Source organism: Heterocephalus glaber, unplaced genomic scaffold, assembly GCF_053883595.1.
Source record: "Heterocephalus glaber isolate CG9 unplaced genomic scaffold, H.glaber_assembly_v1.0 deba00001504, whole genome shotgun sequence".
In the NCBI taxonomy this organism is placed as follows: Eukaryota; Metazoa; Chordata; class Mammalia; order Rodentia; family Bathyergidae; genus Heterocephalus; species Heterocephalus glaber.
The window spans coordinates 26,303,543-26,320,602 of record NW_028258324.1 but is presented as its reverse complement, the minus strand read 5'-3'; the positions used below and the strand labels follow the sequence as shown (position 1 = coordinate 26,320,602).

The window sequence follows — 17,060 nt, the reverse complement described above, 5'->3', positions numbered from 1 at the left end:
GAATAATCTGCTTTAGAATATCCTAAGTTATTAGTGTGAAGTGTGAATTTCCCCGACTTCCTGAATGGGAATTGGGAATCTGCATCTGTCTAGCAGGGTTCCAGGTGATTAGGGGGCTCTGGTAAGTTCAAGAATCACCGTATCTGAAGGGAAGTCTCTTTTTTTTTTTTTATCATGGAGATCTAATGTCTGAATGTTTGCTTGCTTATTTTTAACTAATAAATACCATAGGTATATGACTTTTCTAGTGTATTTTGTTGATTATAAAACACTCATGACATAAAAATTTTAGATTCCCATGCCACATTTTGGATGAGAGGATGAGTATAGCTGATACTGATTAAGTGTTAGTCAGTGAATCTTTGGGGTGATTCCAGTGGCACAGTTCATTCTTCCAAGTTTGGGGCCTCAACTACCCTGGGCTTTGTGGGCAGCATGGTTATCTGTAGCGGCTTCATTTCTGTTTCAATAATGTTACTGGGCTGACAGAGGAGCTGAGAGGCTCTATGCATGGTTCCAAAGTAATGCCTGAAGAGACTTAACTGACCTTGATAGACAGCAAGAGGTTCATGCTGATTGACACAGGTCTCACTTTAAGTTGGTCTTAAACACTCAGCAGAAAAGAATAACCAAGAGAGGTATAAAATAATGCCATAGTAATAAAGCTAGATATAAAAAGGGGCTCCAGTCACTGACCCCTTCTGGCAGTTTCCAGCTACACCAGTAGCTGACCACAGTTATGGATCATTAGAAAAAAAAAACTATGGTAGAATCTATAAAAGCCAGCAGGTTACAATCACTATTTCAATTTCTTTTTTTCGGTACCAGGGATTGAACTTGTGTCCTTGTGCTTGTGCAGCAGGTGGCACTGCTGAGGTGAATCCCCGCCCTCACTATTTCGATTTCTAAGTGTGACTTCCCAACCTGCCCCACCATTCTAGTGTGCTCATGCTTAGATTTTTCCTGCTCTAATTTCTTAAAAGTTTTGCTTATTCTTGCCTAGAGGCTGCCAAACTCCAAGCAGTCATACAAATGGAACCAATGACAAATGTGCTAGACTTCTTTTACCTGGATCCACCAGGTCGACCTTGTAAACAACTCATAACTGCTAAACTATACAATACGACTTCCATGTTGGATTCTGAAGTCCCCTGGACCTTCTTATCCTCTTTGTGGGAGGCTATTACTAGTTCCTCCCCATGGAAACCCTTGTTGGCCATATTCATAGCAATCCTGCTGATCTTATAATTTGGCTCTTTTTTTCTTAACTGTTTCTTTGGCTTTTCCAGACTCAGAGCTATACAGCTACCAAGATGACAAGGCCTGGTGCCTCTCAAAGGCCTTTAGATAGACCCTTTGTAGAGTAACTCTAACTGCTGATCACAACTATGACCCTCTTCAGCTGGAAGTACCCAGAATGTTCTTTGCCCTTTGCCCTCTCACAGCAGTTAGGGGTGCTTCTTCAGAGGTGGGAATATTGCAGATAGGTAAGTTAATTAGATATCTTGCAGGCAGTTAGACAGGGCCAGCCCAGAAGGAGCCAACATAGAAGACAATCAAGGAGCCAATATGGGGGACAGTGAAGGCACATTCACTGAAGGCCAAAATTGTAAAAGAAGAGAAGCTACCACACCCATGAAGGATGAATAGCAGTGATTGATATTCTAAATAGGTATCAATCACCTGGGTGGGGGGTCAAGGTCTTAACCCAGCCTCTCCAGGAAATATCCCTGACCCCCATTCTTACTGAAAATCCTTGTACACTTGCTTCCTTGACTTGCTCCCCCATTTGACCCCCTTTTAATCAGTATTACCTGGGTGACTGTACTTGTAATCTTACTGGTTGGTCATGGTTTTGTCCCACCTCATGCCCACCTTGTAAATTTCCTTTGAGTCTTATAGTTTTGTCCCACTTTGTACCCACCTCACCACATGGCTTTGCTGTATAAAACATCTTTGAGAAGTGGGGTGACCGGGCAACCACTTTCCGGTCCCCCTTCAGTCTCTCTTAGACAGAAGCTTTCTTCCAATAAATATTTTCTATTCTTAAAAATAATAATAATAATGTTACTGGGAAGACTTTTCCTCTTCCTGTTTTTCTCCCAGCTCCCAATATCCACATTTGATGCTTGGAAATGTTGTCATCTTTACTGTTATAGTTTGGATTTTTTTTTTTGCACTGAGCTACATCTCCAACCGTTTACTTTTTTTTTCTTTTTTTTCAATTTTGAGAGAGGGTTCACTAGGTCAATAAGTTGCCCAGGCTGGGCTCAAACCTGTGATCCTCCTGCCTCGGCCTCCCAGAGTCCTGGAATGACGAGTGTCCCCCAAAGGTCCCTATGATAAAGGTTTGCTTGCTAGTGTGGCACCACTGGGAAGGAGTGGAAACTTTAGGAGCTGGGCCCAGTGGAGGGTGCAGGCTCTAAAAGGGGACTGTGGGACAGCAGCCCCTTCCTCTTCCTCTCTCTCCCTTCCCAGGCTTGAAGTTGGTATAGGGCACCAAATAATCAAAAAATGGTATCCAAATAAGCAAAGATAATCCAAACAAGGGAAATATTATAACTCCCAACCTGCTAGATATCTGAAACACGAGTTCATGTTCTCTAAAATCGAAGAATGAATTCTAGAAACAATGGAGGTTAAAAGTAGGAAAAATTGGGCCAGGGATTTAGCTCAATGGCACCACTCCTGTCTTGAAAGCGCAAGGTCCTGAGTTTGATCCCCAGTACCAAAAAAAAAAAAAAAGTAGGAAAAATGTATTGAGAGAAAGATAGCTTCTGTCTAAGGGAGACAGAAGGGGGACCGGAAAATGGGTTGCCTGCCCACCCTGCTTTTCAAAGGTGTTTTATAGCCCAAAGCCACAAGGTGAGGTGGGTTCAAGTTGTGACAAAACTACAGTCAAATAATAAGATCCAATGGGAAATCACAAGGTGGGCATAAGGTGGGACAAAAGTATGATCAACCAGTAAGATTACAAATACAGTCGCCCAGCTAATATTGATTAAATGGGGATCAAATAGGGAAGCTAGTCTCAAGTGGCAGGCATACATAGAATGAACTAGGAATTTCTGGAAAGGAAATGGGCTGCGGAGATCTATGGCTGTTTAGGATATCAGTAATGCTATTTATGCCTAGGGCAAATAGTTGGGGGGTAGTACCTTTTCTCTTTTTATAGTGCTAACCAGAGAATGTGCCTCAGTTGTTTTTCTATGCTGAGGGAGCAGCTTCGTCTAACTGCCTTATAATAATTTCTAACTAACTTAGCTATCTGCAATAAAGTGAGTGGGTTTGCTCCACTGTGTACTTGCACTTTTGCTGTAATGTGCTGCCTCGCCAGACACTCAAAACAATGGGCCAGTCATGAACTGAAACTTCCCAAACTGTGTGGCACATAACCCTTTTCTAAGTTGATTGTCTCAAGTATTTGTTACAGTGACAGAGCTGACTCACATATGCACCCTCACCACCCACCTGATGCTCCTGGTGCAACTGCTGGGTGGGGAACTGAAGGTCAGCTGTGCAGGTGTTGGCACCAGGGAGCCCAAACAAAACAACAGCAGCAGCACCCTGGTGCCTGGGCTTCTCTGTTAAATGCATGTCTTTGGAGGTGGGGCCTAGAATGGACACTGGTTTTGCTCAACTGGATTTTGACCAACACATTTACCCTCTCGCCAGTCTGAGGGTCCTTCCAGCTGTGGCTTCTGGGTGGGAAACCCTGCTTCTCCAAGGAGCTAAGCTACATAAACCTGAGTTTTAATGACCAGGGTACTTCTGACAACCCCAAACCAGAGAGGAGCTTGGCAACAGTCTAGTTCGCTGCTCTCCTTTACCAGGAGGAAACTGAGGCCTCTGGACAGAGCTTGGAGAGGCTTTCCCAAGGCTCCCTGATCACTAAATGTCACAGTCAGTTCCCAGTTCTCCTTCACTGCTCCCAGAAGTGCCCCAAGCTGAGAGCAAAATGCTGGCTCCCCAAAGAAGCCCGCAAGGCCAGAAACGAGTATTTAATAGTAACCACATCAAGGCATTGGCTTCAGCTCCCAGGACTTTCCCCTGTGGCCCAACATCCCCAGTGCTTGCTGCTATTTTCACTGAGCTCAGGTTATTGAGCTATTTTGAGAATAATCTTAACCTTCGCCAGGTGTCCTGAGTTTAATGCTGCTCTGCCACCAACTATAATTGTGCCTCAGTATTTCATGCCTCAGTTTCCAAATAAGGGTGATAACAGCACAGCTACGCCGGAAGGTGTAACTGTTAAATGCTTTTGGTGCATGTGAATAACAGTATTTATGTCAGAGTAAGTGCTTGGCAATGCCAAATCCGGACAGGGTGGCAGGGAAGACAGGACAGGTAAGACAGGAGCGAGTAAGTCTGTCCTGCAGGGAAGAGAGCTGAGGCACTGGCCTTTTCTTTGCAACCCTGAGGGCTCTAGAAATTGGGCTCTGCATTCTGGACTTTTGCACATAGACAGATAAAACCAGTCGGTAGAACTGTATGGGCAATAAAGAGCCTAGGAGTGAGCAGTCAGGTGGGAGAGGGTGCTGTGTGGCACCTTTGAATGTATAAAAATACTGATTTTTATTATATTTTCATTGATAGTTTTCACTCATTTAGATGACCATGAACTAATGAGCTGTATAACTTACGACATTTTAAAAGGTAACATTTTTATAATTTTCAGTTCTATATGAGAACTTGACATCAGCATTACAAAGCATCCTGTCCTAGACACTTTTAGAACCACTGCTATGTGTTGGGCCGGGATTTAGCTCAGTGGCTCTACTGCCTGCCTCGCAAGGACCCAAGTTCAATCCCCGGTAATAAAAAAAAAAGAATCACTGCTGTGTGTGGCACAGTGGCAGGTCTGGATTTCCAGACCATCCATGTTTGTATCCTGTATTGCTCATAAAAGTTACTTAGGTAAAGAAAACACAAACAACAACAAAAAAAGCCATGTCTTTTTCTTTTCTTTTTTTCCAATGGTACTGGGGATTGAACCCAAGGCCTTTGCATTGAGTTACATCCCTACCTCCTTTTTTATTTTTATTTTGAGGTAGGTACTTCCTATGTCACTAGGGTGCCTCGGCTGGGCTTGAACTTGCAGTCCTTCTGCTTCAGCCTCCCAGAATGCTGGGATTACAGGCATGGACCACTATCCCTGGCTGGCTTTTCTTCTAGAAGGAGAAGCAAGCAGACCTTGGCAAGAATGAGAAGTTGGAAAAGCAAGAGGGATGGTCAGCATGATCAGGCCTGACATAACATGTCTCACTATGGTCACTTGACTCTTCTGATCAGCAGGCGAGCGCTTGCTGCTGCTTGCTCAGTTTTGGAGGTAAGCAGAGTTCAGGGCACTGGGGGAGGAAGGAAGCTAGGCTAAGGTTAGGTCAAGACTAGTGTCTTGGTCACTTTCCTTCTTGCTGGGCCAAAATACCTGACACCCACAACGTGAAACAGAAGTTTATTTCGGTTTGTGTTTTCAGTCCATGGTTGGCTGGTCAGCAGACGCCAGAGCAGGAAAGGCATAGCAGAAGGCGTGGGCGGAGCACAGCTGCTCTGCCCATGGCAGCCAGGGAGCAGAGGGTGGAGGGAAGACCTGGGCAGGGGCACAGAGCGTGCCAGGTCATCCCGTGACCCACCTGTCCTGCTGACCTGTCCTGATTCATCGCGGATTCATCCGGGGCTGAGTTTAGTGCCCCAGAGTCCAATCACATTCCAACGCCTCCCCTCAGAACACACGAGCCTTCTGGGGGACATTCTAGATCTAAACCATAGCAACCAGGAAGCAGAGAGTAAGGAATGGGAGATTGTGAGCCCTTGGTCAGTTTTGCAGATTGAGCAAAATTATTCATGTATATTACTCACCAAGGTTTGGGGTTATTTTTATCGTAATTGCTTGATTCCAAATGCTTGAGAGTATGCTTTTTCTTTTTCTTTTGAGTGGAGCAATTTATTCACATCACCATAATGGTAATAATGTCTCATTTAGTGAGCACCTACTATGTGCTAGGTCTGGGGTCCAATCACTGATGAGCCTGTTCTGCAGCTTAAGGAGCTCTCATCCACTGGGAAGGAAGGATCTTTCAGGGATCTGACTGGAGGAGGACAGCCACTCCAACACACACAGGGTGTCATGCAAGAAAGGGGCTGGGCTGCCAATGGTGTAGAGGTTGAAAACCCTGACCTAGATTAAGGAACAATACACACCCATATGCAAGGAGACCAGAGGCCCTTCCCTTCCCTGCATTTGGTGTGGTGGGTTTGGAACGTGTCAGCGTGGCTCTGCTGAACCGCAGGTCTGCAGATCCCCCCCACCCACTCTTGTTGGGGGTACCCAGCGGCTTCTCCAGTTCTCTGAAGGGCAGCGGGAAGCAGAGTGCACCTGACCACACATCACCCCGGTGACATAGGCCCACAACCAGGCCTGCCACGGTCACCTGTGGGGCCAGGCAGTGTGTCTGCAGCTGCAGGACACGGGGTTCAGCTTCTGCAGGGCACCTGCACCAGCAAGGTCCGAGGTGACACAGACCGAGAGTTTCCGGCCGTCGCCATAGGCCCCAGTCCCCTCTTGCAGGTTCAACTTGATCTTGTTTTTCTCTTATCCAAGTGTCCTTGCTGCCTGCCTACCCTGTGATTTCGATCTCCAGCTCAAGACACGGAGACAACAGCCTTACAGAGCCTGCTACACTAGTTCCAACAGTTAACCTATTCCAAGCCAAACCGTTGTAGCAAATGTGTGTGTTTGTGGCTGCCTGTGATTGGTAGACACCTGAGCTCTGACTGATACATTGGGCTAAAGTCAAGATCAGTCTACCAATGCACCTAATACAAGACAAAGTAATTTTGCAGATAAGCAATTATCCCTCCTTGGGTCCAATCTCAGTGGTCCTCTCCCACTAATTGTTCTAAGTCCTGGACCTACTCTTTTGTTTCTTTTTGTTTTCCCTCCCTCCTTCTCTGTCTCCCTCTGTCCCTCCGTCCCTGCCAGCTTCCTTCTTGGTATGTGTGTCCTATCCCACCTTTTGAATGATTAACCCCATAGACTACTCTGTATCCTAGAATGCTTTCTCCTGTATCTCAGGGATTGTGCCAAAACAGTTTTTCCATGCTTCAATGACTAAACTGGATTTTGCTTTGTTTTGTGAGAACAAGCCAGAGTTTTTGCTCATGCTACCACCTCCACCAGGGTTTTGTAGACTGAAGAGCGGTGACATCTTTCTCGGGGTGCCCCATGTGACCACTTGTCATCTGGACATTCTCTGGGCCCTATGCTGCTCTGAGCAGAGCTGCCTCAGTTCCTAGGCAGATACTGGGCTTGAGCCGTGGGAGGAAGAGCCATGTCATCTATATTTACTTTGTTCAACCCTTAATTACAACGTCTTGCCTGTACTGTGTGTGTGTGTGCGCCTGATATGTTTGTATCAAAGATAAATGTATTTCTTACCTTTCTCTTTATCACTACTAATAGCTTAGGTTCATCAGCTTGTTATGTATATGTAACTACAGAATATTTTGAGATAATAATTTAAATTTTATTTTTTTCTTCCTGATGTTTCCCATCCTCTCTTTCCCCATTCAAGCAGCCTCAGCCCTGTGCTGAGTCACAGAGGGGTGAAATGGCATGCAGAGTTAGAAATCAAATGCAGCTGTAGCAAAGACCATTTTCCTGTGTACACTCACAGCTCTGTGTGCCCTATCTTTAATTTGTCACAGGAACGCAAACTTTCTACCTGTTTTGTCTACTCATCTCTGAAGTCTTCCTGTGATTTATTTCGACCCAAGGACGCCATCTCAGTCAGAGAGGAGCCTGGCCCCTGTGTTCACAGAACAGATCTTTGGCTATGATGTGTCAGGCCCCATGTCGGGCACTTGGGAGTAGAGTTGAATCAGAGTTGCATTGGACTCTGTCCTTGCCTTGAACTACACTTGTAGCCCAAAGCGCTGTGAAATTGGCCATGCACTTGCTAAGCAACACATAGTTGGCTACTCCCATGGGAAGTTTTTGGAGAGTCTAGCCAACCTCTGTGTGTGTGTGTGTATGTGTTTCTAGTTCGCCACCAAGATCTTAAAGGCCTTTCTTCCTGTCTGTCTTCCTTCTGCCTATTAAGTTTCAAGTCCTGGATGTAATCTCTTATCTCAGAGTTCTTATCGTAGTATTACAATGAGAATAAAATCATAGCGCGCAGCTCTCTGTGTCTTTAGTACCTAGCCTGCCAGTGGAGAGCACACAGTAGGTGATTGCTAATGCTTTATTGATACCACAAGTAACCTCGTTTTCAGTGCGCAGACTGTCAGCTTGACAGGTGAGGGAGGGAGACTCCCTGGTACACGATGCCCTCCAAGACCCTCCTTATTGTTCATTAGGTCAAGTTCACCACACTGCAAGTCTTTGTTTCATTCTTGGGTAACTTCAGAATTTCCTGAATGATTGTCTTTTAACAGTTCTTTTACAGATGAGGAAACCAAGACTTAGGAAACTATTTTCCCAGGATCCTGAAGCTGGATTTAGGTTTGAATCTAAATCAATCAAATGGGTTGGATTTCATTTTAATTTCTGACACATAAAACCAGTTAATGCCATAATATAATGCAGAGAATTAATATGACTTATTGTCTTAATCCTGAAAAATAGGCTGTAAAAGTATTATTCAAATCAACTTTTTAAAAACATTTTCGTTTGATCAAAGAAAGCATTTGTAAAATGATAACAAGGCATTATTCATTCAATCTTTTGCTCCTTGGCCTCCTTCAAAGACATACAATTTTTATCACATTATCTCTGAATTCAAATTTCAATTTAATATACATGAGGGAAGCCTAGCAAAAGGCTACTCACAAGTAGTAACTCAAATTAGCAAAAAAGGCATCACATAAAAATCATTTATAATACATTAATCATTCTTCTCCTATAAATCTGGAAAAAATTAGTTTCTCATTTTTAATGCATTTTCCTCCTTTGACTTAAGTAAAGCTTCCAAAGGTATAAACATCTTTCTATACAAAGAAGCAGTACGGCAGGATACGTAACTTCATGTATTTGAGACTTTTAAGGAAAAAAAATCATGGAAAATTGACTCTCTGAACTTGTTCTTAAATTCTAAACAGGGGCTAATTTGAGAAATTTATAAATCAAAAATTTAATCTAGGGACCAGGGATTTAGCTCAGTGGTTCTGGCACCTGCCTCGTAAGGGCAAGGTCCCAGGTTTGATCCCTGGTACCAAAAAAAAAAATTAATCTACTTTTTATTTGAAAATAACAAACTTCTAACTTTCAAAAAACTGGCTGTAAGGAGAAGGGACAGTTCTGCTCTCCTAATTTTTGTCAGTGGGGACACAGATGAGAATTAGCATTCTAAGCAGGGAAACTGAATCTAGTACATCTTCCCACATGTTGTAGGTTTAGAGCAGCTCACTGTAGAGGTTTAAACTGGTCCTTCTCTCTAGAGAATAGAAAAAAAAAAGAATGAATGATGACAACATTTCTTTAATTCTTCCTTCTCTCCCCTCTCTCCCCTCCTCATTATCCCTCTTGCTGCTGGTTACTCCTGACCCTTATTGGTTACCTACTGAATGCTTTCTGTACTTTCCTGACTTCATTTCAGAGCTTCAATCTGTCTTTAAGTCTTTAGATTATAGGAATGAGAACTTCATTTTATTTTGCATTATCTATTACTAAACATAATTTTGGTTAGAGACACAGACAGAAGCGTTGTGTTGAAAGCCACAACAATTACAGTATGTAGAGGATCCAGTATCCCAACCCAGAAGCCAGAGACTGCTCCTCTCATTGAAGCTATGCTGCCTTCCTGATTTTCATTTTAATAATCAGCAGCATTTACTGAGCCTTCTAAGTGTTGAAATGAATACAGTTATTCCCCACTCAGCAACTGGAGAAGATGACGTTAATACCCAGTTTACTACTGACTTGTCCAAGACCATATGGCTGGCCATCCAACCAGGCCACCAATTTGTTTTTGCAGGAGCCTTTCAATTTAGGAAAATATTCAGGTGTGAAACATACTTTCCCTTCGATTTTTATGTAGATTTGAAGTTTTCAAAATAAAAAGTTGGGGTGGGTGAAGGGAAAGAGGAGGAGTAGGAGGAAGGGAAGGGGAAGGGAAAGGAGGAGAGGGAGAGGGAGAAGAAAAAGCAGGAGAAAGAGAAGAAGAGCAGGAAGAGGAGGAACAGGAAGAAGAAGAAAAGGAATTCTGGTGGCTAATGTTCACCATCTGCAATTCTCTGGGGCCCCTGTGCAGTCTTTCAACTACAGAATGGTTCAGTCATTAAGATCCCCCAAATATGGGGCTTGAAAAAAGGAAACTCACTCGAGAGTCACCACACTGGCACTTATAAACCACTAAGGTTTTTTTTTCCTTTGGTACCGGGGATTGAACTCAGGACCTTGCACTTGCAAGGCAGGCGGTGGAACCACTGAGCTAAATCCCCAGCCCATTCAATATTCTCAATAAAAATAATTTCGGTGGTTACTAACTAGTAATCTCCCCCAACCTTAGATTATGTTTGGGGATTAAAACATTTTAAATAGGGTTGAAAATTTATAAAATAAAAATTCTACAGGCAGTGAAATTTAGTGGTATTATATACATTTCATTGTGGATTTGGGAGAAATATTTTTATATTTTATGAGCAATATATGATCACTAAATTGTTTTTTAATATTACAGTCTAGAGGGAAGATAAGAGTCTTCATATACAGAAACAACCATCGTTTAACATTTTGATTGGATTTCCTTTAGTTTTTCTTTTTTCTATTCATAGTGCTTTGTTCTTTCTTATTTTTGTAATTTTATGTTATATATAATGTTTACTTTCTGCTCTTTTCAAATAACACTAACTCATAAGCATTTTCAAAATAACTACAAGTTGGGGAAAATATTCTTCTAAGATAGGGAGAAAAAAATAATAAAGACACTCAAGGACAGTGGTGGGGAACCCATGACACACGTACCGCAGCTGGCTGTTTGTTATCATTGAAAGCTCTAAAAGGTTTGCCATCACTGCTCTAGAAGGATACATAAGAAATTATGCAGCTAGTAGTGGAAAGACTGGAGGGAATTGGGTGGGTAAAAGGCAAAGGTAAGGAGGGACACTTTCCAATTGAATATCTTTACATATTTTTGTGCATGTATGCATATACACACACAATTAATATTTGAGCTCTAATGCTTAATAAAAGTGTAAAAAATTATTTGAATCACAAAGTACTGCCATAATAAGTAGACCTTTATGTGCATAAATCTCCAGTTAGAGAACAAACAAGTTTTACTTAGTTTTTTCTTATTTGTGCTTTTTAGTAAATTTGTGCATGTGTGTGAATAATTCCTGATATAATTTGGTCATTGGTCGAAATAGTCAAACCATCTTACTGTCTCTGTGTAGTTTTTATATTTTCATGTTGATATTTTATGATGATATTTAAAGATTAAGTCTTGAGTGACTTCCTGTTTTTCTGTTTTAGAAGAACCATTTCTTTTCTGTATCTGAAATCATAGTAAAGTACAGGTTTTGCCTTGGTACACTTTTTTGTTTTTGTTTTTGTTTTTTTTTGGTACCAGGGATCAAACTTGGGACCTTGCGCTTGCAAGGCAGGCGCCAGAACCACTGAGCTAAATCCCCAGCCCCTGCCTTGGTATGTTTTATTCACCTGCGGACACATGGCCACTCAGGCCAGTTCAGAATGTGCTACTCCTAGCAATGTGCCATACGGTAAATGTGCTTTTCCTGTGGGTCTTCATAGAAATACCAATGTAGGCAAAGTCCTCTTTCCCCGGGACTAAGCCACTTGGCTATATGGCAGGCAGCCTTGGTCAGTGCCGGCCCGGGTGTACACACACGGTCATGTAGCGCCCGCTCCCTGAGCTGACCAGTGGGATGACTGTGGTCTCCAGCTGGGCTGAGTTTTCTGTAGGCTGCCACCCTCACCACCCCTCATTTGCGAGCACCCATGAGGCCTGATGTGGCCTCCCTGATGATGAGAAGAAGTGATGAAGACCTAACTTACCCCACAGCAGCCTCTGTGGCATTCTCCACAGAGGGTTCCCAGGAGGCCGTTGATCGCCTGGATGGCACACAGAATCATCTGGATCCCTCCTATGACTAGCAGGATGGAGAAGAGGGTCAGATTCCAGGGAACTACATTGGGGGGCTTTTCGCACTTGCTCCACAAGGCATGGTCACTGAGGTAATCCCTGCAGGTAACGGGGATAAAGGAGACATTTGTAAAAATTATCCAAGTGCCTAGTCTAGAAGGTCACCATAACCACTCTTCTTGTGAAATACTTTCCATCCAAAACAAGTTCCATGAGAAAATACCCTGTAATAAAGTGAAAAAATGAAACCTAACTTTGACTGAGTATACTTTATGTACCAGATTATATTCTAGACACTTTTTATATATTCACTCATTTATCTTTTATGTTTTTTCCTTCTATTCCACAGATAAGGAAACTGAGGCACAAAGAGTTTAAATGACTTGCTCTGAGTCACACAGCTAGGAAGTGGCAGACCAATTTTTGTGAGCTAAGAAGATATATAAATTCACCATCTATCATGGGGCAGAAAAATGAAGAACCCCAGGGTAGAATTGCACAAATATCCTCAGCCTTCACTCTAGCTATTGTCATTTGAGACCATTTCAACTTTTAGCAAATTATTTGGCAATTTTAGTGGCCAGCTGAAGCCAGGTAAGGTAACTAAAGGGAAGGGTCGCTTTTAACACAATTGTGAATTTGGCTCAATTGCATTTTTGTTTATATGTAGCAATCTGCACAAAAGAAGATTAAATTTTCCTTGTAAGAAAAAAAAGTCTACTGCCTTAGTACATATATTTTCTAAAGAGGAAAAACTGTAAGATGTTTATATTTTATTACATATACATAAAACTAGTTCGCTGCAATATAAAGAACATTGTGCCTTGAAGGAGAAATTCGAAGTATGCTCTCTTGGAGACAAAAATGAGAATGAATCTTGTGGGTTATTATGAGTTCTGCTTACATTCATAAAATTACACATTGGTGTCTCCCTGCTTTTAGATCCTTATTATAACCTGTTTCTTAAGAATTCCTGTGTGTACCAGTATACACTTATTAAATACATTCTAAATTAAGATTTTGGAAATTGTTCAAAATGATGAAGATGCCTTGGGGTCTAATAGACTAAGAAGAAACAAAGGAAATGAAGCGATGAGCATCTTGCTCTTTAGAAGTAGCACATTGTTTATGCCACTGCTTCTCCTCTGTATAAGTGCACATGTTCTAGCAGCTTGCTAGTTGTGTGACCTTGGACTTTGCTGTAAGTGGTAACAACATTATCTATCTTACCTTAGGGTTATGGGGAGGGTTACCTGAGCGAATATCAAAGTGGTTAGAACAGTGCTCAGCATGTAAAAGTGCTCAATAAGTGCTAGCACTGTCATTATTTTATCTAAGAAATGACAATCTGGTCTAATTGAAAGAGCATGGTACGTGGTACTTTTTAGTATTTTTAAATTTTACACCACTCATCTTTGTTTTGTATTTTGCATGTACTCCTTCCTATCTTCACAATTTTAAACTTGGTGATCAGAAAAGATTATAAAGATACAATATAATATTTTCCAGACACACTGTATAAAGATCCTAAAATGGTACAATTGGCAGTTCCTCCTCTGGAGAGTTTGTACAGTGGTGGGCGACAGCACCCCGATGGTGGGATTGGAGAACCACTCATGGAGGTGGAGAATTTAGAAACAAAGATTGAATTTGGATTCCTGGTAAACTCTTGTCCCTTCCATTTCTGTGGTTGCCTCACTCCTCACAAACTGCCTCTGTTAGCTGTCCTCAGGATTTCCTTTTCTACTCCTAACTCTCAGGTTCTGGATCCTCAGAGAGCCTGTGTCACATGCGGCATGATTTCTGTGTCCTGCTCTCCTGCACCAGAGTGAGAAGAGGCTTTAATTTTTCATGGATCTGGTAGCTAACCACGTTCTGTGAGGCAAGGAGAGCTGAGGCAGGTTAAACCTGTTCCACTGCTTCTAAGACATGTGATGATCACAGAGGTGCTTCCACCCGGGTGGTGGCAGGAACTGCCCCCCCCCCCCAACACACAAGGGAACAGAAAGCCTTGGGCTTCACAGGACTCCCTCTTCCTGCAGCAAAGGCAGCAGAGAAGGAAGGAAAACAGAGCAGAGAGGAAAGGAAGAGCAGATGGCTTTGCCCACCTGCACTGCCCCACTGAGAGAAGCTCTGAGGTCCCCCTCCTGCCCTAGGGCGGGCTGGCTGCACTCTGTGCGCCTCTCTTGTAGAGGCCAGGACACCCTGGGCTGTCAGTGTATGTTCACTTGTCTGTCCTCCCACAGGGCAGAGCCCATGTCCCTCCACCTTTGTCCCCAACTCCAGCACCAGGAGTGTTCAGTAAATCCAGCAGCTCCTACTTACTGGGTCCTAACTGTGCGGGGCACTGAAGTGGTGGCCTTGCATCATGTTTTTCAACACTACCAAGTTGCACCACCTCACTGGGCAGGGTCCAGCTCACAGCAGCTTTCACAGATCCTCAGTGAGAGGACGGAGGTGCCCATTTTACACATGAAGAAGTTGAGGCTGGGAAGTGAAGTGGCTGGATCTGGTCCAACTCCCAGGCCAGTGCTCTTACCCATCACACAAACTCTACATAAGTTGTTATGTCTCTTTAATATATGTGAGATATGATGTATTTATGATATTTACACTATATATAATAGGACATCATGGTAAAGCGATTATTCTCTTTGAACCTTCTTGCGCCGGGTTGAAAGGATTGAAATTAAGCCACAATATCATTATGAAAGCAAAACACTATAGAAAGTTCTAATACACAATAATGAGTTCCTTTCTAAGTATCCATAACAATGAATTAAAGGCTGGGGATTTAGCTGAGTGCTTCTGTCGCCTGTCTCGAAAGTGCAAGGGCCGGAGTTCGATCCCTGGTATCAAAACAAAACAAAACAAAACAAACAATGAATTAAAAGGCTGAATGTTTATCAAGTATGTGGCAGGAATTGCTGCACCAAACGCTTTACCTACATCATGTTATTTCATTCTCACCTGAACCTGTGAGGTAGAGCTTTCCATGACTTCTGTTTCACAGATGAAGGACCTAAGAGATGAACGCATTGGCCAAGATCTCACCACTTGTATGTGGCAGAGGGATAACTGCAATCTAAGTTGGCCAAGGTCAAAACTGGTTCCCAACATTTGCAAAGTGTTTTCTGCTTCCTGGAAGTGGGGGACACGTGGTGCAATCCAGGGCCACCCTGATGTGGCTTTAGCTCTTGAGCACATGACCACAAGAAGTTTATGGCGTTCCTTGCTGATTAGTAATCTTGCAGTGCAAACACAAATGGCCTTCGGAGACAGCGCAGGCAGAACATTCAGTTACGTTCAGTTTTGGGTTTTGATTTCACACACGCTGCAGTGAAAATGTTCTCCTCACCACCCAGCACTGGCCCTGGGGGGCAGGGAGGGTGGTGCCCAACCTTGGAAGTGTCCTGCTTGGCTGAATGCTCTAGGCTCTTTCTCCAGCTTTCCTGCCCCTGGCCACCCCTGTTCTGTACAAGCTGCTTCCCTTTCAACGGTTTAGTGTCAAGGCAGGGTGGCAATTGTCCAAGAAAGGAAGAGTTTGGGTGAGAGGATGTTCTACTTCAAAGGAGGCCAAGAAGGTGTCCTGGCTTTCTTCTTCCTCCTAGAATGCTTCTTTAATTTGATTTGCATGGGAAGTAAAGTTAACTATATTTCCTCCTTTACTATTGTCACCACTTTCCGAATAGTGAGTATCTGTCCATGTTGTCACATGAATCAACCGCTGCTCACAGCACAGCAGCTACGTCTATTCTTTGGCTCGTGTTTGAAATGGGCTCTGGCACAGAGAGGGTACCGATCTTTAAAAAAAAACAACCCTCCTAATTAATTTAAAAAACTGCCAATTACTAACTGAGGAGTGTTGGACAAACTGAAGAGAGGTAATGTGTGTAAAAACACTTTGCTCTTGATTGTTTCGAGGACAAGGGAGCTAGAGGAGGAGAAGGACAAGGGGGAAAGAGAAAAAGGAGGAGGAAGAGAAAGAGAAGTCAGAGAAGGACAGAAAGAAATCAGAAAGGAAGAGAAGAAAATGATGAGAAAGAGGAAGAAGAAGAAAAGGAAGGACATGAAGAAGCAGCTTCCACTGCTGCCAGTGCTGCTGCCATTGGTGATGAGTAGGGGTGACACCTGTCTCAAGTCTTCTTGTTTGGACTCATGTGAGTGCCTGGTCCTGTCTCTTCACTCAGCAGCTGTGCATGTGTATCAGGTTTGCAGGCGTAAAGCTGATGTTCATGTACTGATCTGACGGATAAGAGAAGTTCACCGGACAGTGAGGGAAAAGGCAAGCAAGAAAGAGGGAGGCAGCGAAAAGCACTTAGTGTGAGTCAGTGTTGTGTGTTGTAGAAAAAGTACCGTGCTCTGGAATCGGGAAGCTTAAATTTCAGCTTCAGTCATTGAGAAAGCACATCCCTCTGGGCAAGCACTCAGGGCCTCAGTCTCCTCACTTCTGAGGAAGAACTGACAGTCTCACAGACCTTCTGTGAGGATTATGTGAAGATACAGAGGGTGCCAGCATTTTGCTAAGTGAGAAATACCACGCTGCAGAAGGTGCAGCTGCTGTTAGGAGAATCCAGATGAGCTTCCGCAGGCAGAGGGGTGCTGGAAGCCAGCGGTAGGAGAGCAGGTAGGAAGGGAATTTGGAGGAGAGGATGCGGGAGGGCTGGTTCAGTGGCAGGAGAGGAAGGTGTGCTGGGGTCAAAGGCAGTGCAAGTTTAGGCCTTGGGCAAGGAGGCCTCCTGTCTGAGGTGGGATTCTGAAGTCAGGGCATGGGGGGAAAAGACCATGAACAATCAAAGTCATGCTTAAATATCCCACAGATGGCTTGGAAAGTGTGAAACATCGTTTTGCAATCTACTTCTATATAGTAATTTCTAATTGCTTAAAGCTGTGGTATGGATGTCTAGGTATTCAAATCTCCTTCAGATAATCATCACAGTCATACAGTGAGCAGAA

General features: G+C 43.4%; 1 protein-coding gene across 2 annotated transcripts in view; it reads right to left on the bottom strand.

Annotated features, from left to right (window-relative positions):
* Positions 1 to 8,229: 8,229 nt before the first annotated feature.
* Positions 8,230 to 17,060, bottom strand: part of Tm4sf4 (transmembrane 4 L six family member 4) — a 29,637-nt gene continuing 20,806 nt past the window's right edge. The window contains exons 4-5 of one of the 2 annotated variants that reach the window (XM_004834433.3): positions 12,017 to 12,203; positions 8,230 to 9,434 (exon numbers count right to left, since the gene is read on the bottom strand). In XM_004834433.3, coding sequence (XP_004834490.1) covers positions 9,417 to 9,434; positions 12,017 to 12,203 — 205 coding nt within the window. In that variant the 3' untranslated portion in view covers positions 8,230 to 9,416. The remainder of the gene's footprint in view (positions 9,435 to 12,016; positions 12,204 to 17,060) is intronic. The other variant, XM_021252986.2, reaches the window with a different exon arrangement.